General features: G+C 32.8%; 1 protein-coding gene across 4 annotated transcripts in view; it reads right to left on the reverse strand.

Moving 5' to 3' along the window:
• The window catches only part of LOC108693726 (SLIT-ROBO Rho GTPase-activating protein 1-like), a 79,911-nt gene that overhangs the window by 27,164 nt on the left and 44,603 nt on the right, over positions 1 to 8,144 (reverse strand). For all 4 annotated transcript variants that reach the window (XM_018202828.1, XM_018202829.1, XM_018202832.1 and 1 more), the window contains exon 2: positions 3,616 to 3,799. In XM_018202828.1, the coding sequence (XP_018058317.1) occupies positions 3,616 to 3,799 (184 nt within the window). The remainder of the gene's footprint in view (positions 1 to 3,615; positions 3,800 to 8,144) is intronic.

Genomic DNA, 8,144 nt, shown 5'->3' on the forward strand with positions numbered 1-8,144 from the left:
TATATATATATATATATAAAATATCTCTTCATACGTTTTTATTCATAACTCATACACTCTCTTATTCATTAATTAATACTTTTCTGATACTATAACGTAATATTAACAATGAAATACAGCCTTGATTATAATTTATTATAAAATATTCCCACAAATTGATTTACATGGTTTATATTTAACAAAAACTAAATTTAAAAAACAGTTTTAGCGAAAAAAATATTTATTTTTATAAACATGTTAATTTTATTAGTTCTAATTTGACTTTTATTATCGTTTTTTTTTTCCAAGAAAATACAATCAATTGAAGGCGCTTTATATTTATAAGGCTGTAAGTTTAAACTCGTAATATCAACGTAATATCAACGCGATTTTATATGCTATAAGAATCTTCTCCAAATTAAATAAGAATCCGTAATTAGAGTTTAATTTTCTTACAATGAGTGATAGTGTATAAGGAAAAATATTTGCAATACATAAAATTATTTTATTGTCATTCCATATTATGGAATGTCTGTCCAAACAAGCACAAAATCCAATACGATCATACATTGAAAAAAGTCATACTTTAATTATCTGTACTTATACAAAGATGCGTTATATATAAAAATTAGTTCATTATAATTTTCATTATAATTTTTAAATGAAATGCAGCTTATGTATCACACGTTTATTTTATCGGCGTTATTATAATGTCATAATCCGATATAAATTATGCATTGAAATAATAGTCATATGTGTACTTTTAATAATTATGCAAGAGAATGCGTTATAATTTTTAGAGCAGCGTTAAGTAAGATGCAGTCTACATGTATCACACGTATATTTTATTAAATACTAATGGCACTACCTCACTCTTTATGTTCAATTGCCGCGAGTCTCTAAGTTTATCGAATCTGTTTAGACTTATTTGTAAATTGCATGTGCTACTGACGCCACGGTGCTCGGTATTATGGCCGCCTTAAATCTTGTTTCCAAAAGTGACAATCCTTAAAGTCAATGACCATATATATGGAATGCGTTTCTGTTTTTACGCTCACACACTGTAAACATCACTCCATTCTTGTTTTCTAAAATATTAAACAATGACAAATGATGCTTACAAACGCTGTGAGCCAAAAACGGAACGCATTCAGACTGCACCGCGCCGGGAGAAGCGGGTAGCGAATCACACGCGTACAAAGACTGCGCGCGCAGCTGCTAGAGAGTGAACGCCATATCGCGAACGTAAATCACAGACCATTGCTGTAATAGCAAAATCAGTCGCACTAATGGACACTGGTGCAGCCGTTAATTAAAGTCGTTGTACACTTAATAATAAATATTTTAAATTATACGTATATAACTATTACACTTTATCCGAGGAACATTCTAGGGATATTCTCTGGATTGTTTGTAGGATATCCTGCAGACTATTCGTCCTAGTGCTGCTATTTAATTTAAAAAAAAATATGAATTTCTATCTTCTGCAAACATTTAATGATACAATATTAACTCTTAAGAAGAAGAAATACAATTTCTTGGAAGTATACTCAAATATTTGAGATCGTTGTTGATTTTAGTATAGGAACAGTTTTGCAATAGATACTTAAGATATCTAGATCGATCTCCGCGCCAATTTCAATCATACATTTCATAACTGTAAATGTAATCATATACAATCAAAATTTATATCTCAATTATAATCGCAAGCTCAATTAAAATTTATGTAATATAATCGCGAAACAATTCGCATTGCACAATGTGTAATGTAATTGCAAATGTAAACGCAAATGTATCTAATGTTATACGCGTCATCATTACATCGTGCAACACGTGGTACACGAGCCTGAATTACAATTAATTGACACATCGTCGTTAATTATTTAATATTGTAGTCTACAGAATTATTTTTCTTTTTCGCCATTTTGCTTTATATCCAGTTAACAAACGTCTGTAACGTTGTAATTTTGTTCTATCGCACTTTTAATAAAAAAAAGGGGGAAAGATGTAAAACTACTTAAAATTATTATTGTTCATTTTAACTTTTCTCCTAAGCTGGTAATTCTCTTACGATAAAAATGTCAATTAAATAATAATATATTATTGGGAGTACAAATTAGTTCGGTTCGTTTCCCTAAAAGATGGCTCTAGCTGTTGTGAATGGTTCATAGTGACAGCTGATTTTGGCGGTTTCAGAGAGGTTAAACATCTGCTAATAATATTCAGTCTATATCGCTTTGAGTTTCCTACAAAAACCTTGATTTTTACTGTATTTGAAATGTCGAATTTTGTGTTAACTAAGCAGCATTTGCGGGAGGTTTTGATTTTCTGCTTTAATTGGAAGAAAAGTGCGGCTGAAGCCCATCGAATGCTTGTCGAAGTTTATGGTGACACTGCTCCAACTGATACATCATCATGTAGGGAATGGGTTCGACGTTTCAAGGATGGAGATTTCAGCGTTGAAGACAAGCCTCGCTCTGGACAGCCAAAAAAATTCGAAGACAAAGAATTAGAGGCATTACTCGAAGAAGATCAGAGTCAAACGCAAGAGAAGCTTGCAGAATCATTGGGGGGTAACTTAATCGTAAGCCGTTTCTGTACAATTGAGAGTCATGAGAATGATTCAAAAACAAGGAAATTGGGTACCTTATGAACTGAAACCGAGAGATGTTGAAAGGCGATTTTTCATTTGCGAACAGCTGATTCAAAGACAACAGAGAAAAGGTTTTTTGCATCGGATTGTGACTGGAGATGAGAAATGGATATTCTACGACAACTGCAAGAAGAAAAAATACTACGCTAAGCCCAGTCAATCGACCTCAACATCAACACCACGGTTGAACATTCATAGTTCGAAGATCATGCTCTGTATCTAGTGGAATCAAAAGGGTCTTGTTTACTATGAGCTGCTGAAACCTAGCGATTCCATTACGGGCGATAGGTATTGGCTACAATTGATTCGTTTGAGCCGTGCATTGCGAAAAAAACGGCCAGAATACGAGCAAAGGCATGATAAAGTTATTCTTCTTCAATGCTTCTGACAATGCTTGGCCTCATGTTGCTAAAGTCGTAAAAAAATATTTGGAAACGCTCAAATGGGATGTTTTACCGCATCCGTCGTATTCTCCGGACATTGCTCCTTCTGATTACTGTTCCGAAAAATGCAGCACGATTTAGCAAGTCAGTTCACTTCTTTCGCAGAAATCGAAAATTGGCTCCAAAATTGGATCCAAAAACGAGTCATTTTTTCGAGATGGAATTCGAAAATTGCCTGAGAGAGATGGGAAAAAGTAGTAGGCAGCGATGGACAATACTTTAATTGATCTGTTCATTCATTTTGTTTTGAAATAAATGCATTTTTGAACACAAAAAACGGACCGAACTAATTTGTACTCCCAATATTTTGACGCATTATAAATATAAATTTACATAATTGTCTTACACATTTGCGCCGATGTTTCTAAGATGATGAAATTGTATGTTTTAGCCGTTATGTTATTTTTCTGATTTATGCATTCCTTCTCATCAAATGTTCTTTATAATGACAAATGTAAAGAAATATACTAAAATATAAAATTGATAAACATGATGTACTTATATAATAAAATATAAATTTGATATACACGATATACTTACTTTTGTTTCTGCTCCTTATGCCTCAACTGAATGCTCCTAGCCATCTTGTCGAGAGACTTGCTGTAATCCAGCTCCAATTCCGCTCTTTTGCGGAAGAAATCCTGGAGCTCGACCACAAGGGCGACTTGTGCTTCCATCCTTACATCGAGACATCTCAGTTGCTCGTTTAGCTGTAGCCGTATATCTGCAAGCAGAGAAAAAAGGAAATCCCATCAGTGCTCGTATTCTGATCACGCCTTTTGAGTGAGATTCTTAAGATACACGCTTGAAGACCCTCAAAATAATCCCCGAAAATTAATCGCGATCGAGCTTGCGATCTTCTGGTCTTATCTTCTGGTAGATTTTGGTTAAAACTGACATCGGGCTGTTAATATTTCGAAGATCATAAATTTCCGGAGATTAAAAGGAAAGAACTTCCGCGCGTGTTCTTAGTTTTCAGGATCGTTTTCAAACCCACAGAAGAGATACTATTAAAGACACGGCATTGGGCAAATTTTCGTGTCTATCAATGGGATTCGGAGGAGGGAGAGGGAGGTCCAAGAATAATTAAAGAATTAATTGTCGATATTATCGACAATTAATAAAAATTTGAAATTATTTACATAGATATTTGGGCAATACATTATCAAATTCATAATTTTTTATTAAATGCTGCATAAATAAGTAAATGTACTTTTAATGCTATAATAGGGAGTTTTTACATATATTAATACTGTTTATCCAAATACGATGAACGTTAAAGTCAGGTTATCTTCTTCTTAACAACTAAATAGGAAAAAAATAATGTGACTTTAACGTTCACCGTATGAGGTAAGTAATAAGGTAGGTCTAAGTAATTATTTAATGTAATTAAGTCGTTATTATAAATTAATAATATACAAATATTGTTGCTGTAACTTATTATATTTTTATAGTGCTGAGTATCATAATAGTTGCTATTACTCTGTAAAACTAATCAGATATTATAATTTCAAATTATATCAAATTTGTAGTTGCTACAATTATTCGTTCTCTCTTTCTCTCTCTCTCTCTCTCTCCCCCCCCCCCCCCCCCCCCCCCCTCTCTCTCTCTCTCTCTCTCTCTCCATATAGTATAGTTCTACTAGTGAAAAAAAAAAAATTATTTTCACGATATAGTTGCATACCCAACTGCTATTTGCAAGATTAAAAAATTATATAGTTAGAATAAAAAAATTACACTTAAATTATAGTTAAATTAAGGTAACAGTCATTTTTTAATCATATTGCAGGAATTCTTTCATTTCCATCTTGACTCAAAGGCTCAGTAGTAGACTTAATAAACATAATTAACGCTTATAGATTTAGTAGAAAAATTAATATATTATAATTAAATTACTTTGAGATATAAATTTTGATCGGATTCTGTTTTTCGTTTTTTAATTTTATCATAGCAATATTCTACATCAAAGTCATTTTATCCCCGCATCGATAACAATGGCAAAGAGACAGACGCTGCTCGGAATAATAATCGTCTTAGGAATGACGGATGTCGTGAGGAAAGACTTCCAACTCTCTCTCTCTCTCTCTCTCTCTCTCTCTCTCTCTCTCTCTCTCTCTCTCTCTCTTTACAGCAATCCATATTTCATTAATGTTGTCCGCAAGACAATGACGAAAAAGAGGGATATCTCAGCTTCTCAAGACGATTGTTAAAAATAAATGATCATATGTAACGCGAAACAATCTATCGTTCTGTAGGCTTTGTCAGACTTTGTTTGTTAGAAGAAAAGCCCCTTTTATTAAATACTTGATACGCGTATTAACTAGTAACTTTCTATTAAATTATGTTAATTTCAGCAATGTATTTAAAAAGATATAATGTACTAAAATGATACAATATGCAAAATGATTAAATACACATATCGTATGTGTTTATACGTATCACTGAAACTAAAATAATTCAATAAAAAATTATTACTAGTATCAAGTGCACGATGTAAACTAGATGAGAGTCTCATATTCGCATACCGCATGATTTATTGTCGCGACCGCGCGCATGCGCGTATCTCGTTTCCGTTCCGAAACTTCCATTGCCTCTGATAATATAAATGACACGGAGTGATTATGGTCGAATACATTGTTCGCATAATCTATTATCGATACGAGTAGAAGCAATTTCATTTCCCAGCGCTCTCTCTCTCTCTCTCTCTCTCTCTCTCTCTCTCTCTCTCTCTCCTTCCCCTGTTTTAGCATCTTCCTTGATTTGTTTTGAGCCATAGGCTAGTATTCGCAGTCGGTTTTTATTTTAAAATCTTCTTAACTAATATCTTAAGATGCTAATACAGCTCTCTAATTGGTTTGTGACATCTTAAGACAGTTCTAAATATAAGATCTAACTATGAATACCGCACTCAGATGATGAAAGCAAATTAGAAGGTTATGGGAGAAAGATTGCGATCTCTTTTTTGTCGACGTAATTTGATCAGTATTATATATCGAATTAATATTAAACGATGCCCAATTATTTCAATTTTGTGCAGGAACTTAAAAAATTTTAATGAACAAAGCTTTCTCTGTGACATAGAGGAATGTGACCTGATAAGATTTTATACATATATCTTCTAATACCTTCGAGGGCAAAGCTATTAGATGGACATATTTAACAGTAACTTTTAAATCATTTCAACAAACATGCTCCTAAGCATAAGATGTTCTTTTTAGAAATCTACCGGCACCATGACTGACGTAAGAGATCTAAAAGCATATGCGTGAAAGGAACAGACTAGAAGAATATGGAGAATAGAAATAATGCCAGTTATAAATATTAAAGCTTTGAAAAATATTGTACAGAACATAGTTTGTGAAACAAAGACTTATTATCTATCCGTCTTTGTTCAAGAAGATAATCTTGCTTCTGTGGAGTAGGTTATGATGACTTGAAACTGATTAAAGTAAAGGAGACCAGCAGATGTTTAGCGTGTACGATGAAGGAACTCAATAAACACTTTGTAGATGATGTAGTATGATAAAGAAGAAAATAATGTGATTTTGTAGTACAATGAGATTTTTGATGATGGTCAGCTACATTTTAAGTATGCAATACCGAAAACCATATCGAAGGATTTCTCTGAAATCAAATTTAACTCTACTCTCTAAATTTTGTTAAAGATTAACAGAATGATTCTAATCTATTTTGTGTCTATAATTGAACATCTGTTAAATTTTTCATTAATACACAGATATTTCAAATGGCTGGAAATCTATATTTGAGATTCCCTGTACTCTATAAAAATTCATTTTTTAAGCTTCTGTGGAATGGTCACCCCTTTTTATTTTATATATTGCTTGCTCGATATTTATAATACTTGATATTTATAATACTGTAAGATTCGTCCTAACACAGAGAGAGAGAGAGACACTACTGTGTCTCCTGATAATTTGATAATACATTCAAATAAAAAAAAAAAAATTATGGATTCGAAATAATGCATTCAATATGACGGACAGAATTAAAAAAAAAATTTGATTATCATAAAATTTGATTTATGGAATTTTTAATTACAAAGCACAACATCAAATTTCACTTTATTTGAAGCTCATCAAAGCTATGCATACTGATTTCCAAACTGATTTTCAAACTCTGATTATCACTTGTAACACTGGATTCTCTTTCCTGGAGTATTCTTTTGAAATTCATTGTTTTTTAGACTCAGCAAGCAATATTCCATAAGTTAGTTTGTTAAAAAGCTCCGAAAAGTCCTTTAAGAAGAGTTAACGATCTATAATATTTATCCCTCAATGCTGTACAATTTAAATCAATAACTTTTATTCTGATGTTCCACATTCGTTATTACTGCAACATACGTTATCTAACATTTATACATTCCATCGCGTTCCGTTTTATATTAATCAAAATTTCCACTGCTGCTCACTCAAAAAGTGATCAAATGAAAATGGGAAAATTTCCAAGAAATTTCCAAATTCAATGACGTTTTTACTTATACTTTACGCGAACGTAACTTGTCAAAACGATATACTATTTAAGTATTATAAATATCTTGATATTTATGATGAGAGCGTGGAGATTTGTATACATTCACGATCGTAATTTTTTCGCAATTTCATGCATACGCATGAAATTGCGCACATGATAAGTGAGAGGGCGAACATTCAACAACACCATCAAGATTAACGCCAGGTATGTGTATGCATAACAGAATTTCTCGCGATGACACGTCGCGAATCGCAACGCGAGTCGCGAGTCACAATTTAATTATTGCCTCATTGCGCCGCGCGAGAATCTGTTATGGAGCAGTGCATACGGTACACACATGTGAGAAAACATAACTGTATATCGGGCAGCTGGATGCAATCCTGTCTACAATGTTACGACTATGTGGATCTCCTCGCAATGCATCACGAAAATAAGTGATTTGCGCCGTTGCTTATCATACGGAATTAATTCTCATCTTTCAATATTGCTTTATTATTGAGTTTACTATTGAATTATAATATCGATGTTTCATTATGCGATAAAAATACGTATTTTTCTCAATTTAATATATATATATA

Source organism: Atta colombica, unplaced genomic scaffold (genome assembly GCF_001594045.1).
Source record: "Atta colombica isolate Treedump-2 unplaced genomic scaffold, Acol1.0 scaffold96, whole genome shotgun sequence".
Classification (NCBI taxonomy): domain Eukaryota; kingdom Metazoa; phylum Arthropoda; class Insecta; order Hymenoptera; family Formicidae; genus Atta; species Atta colombica.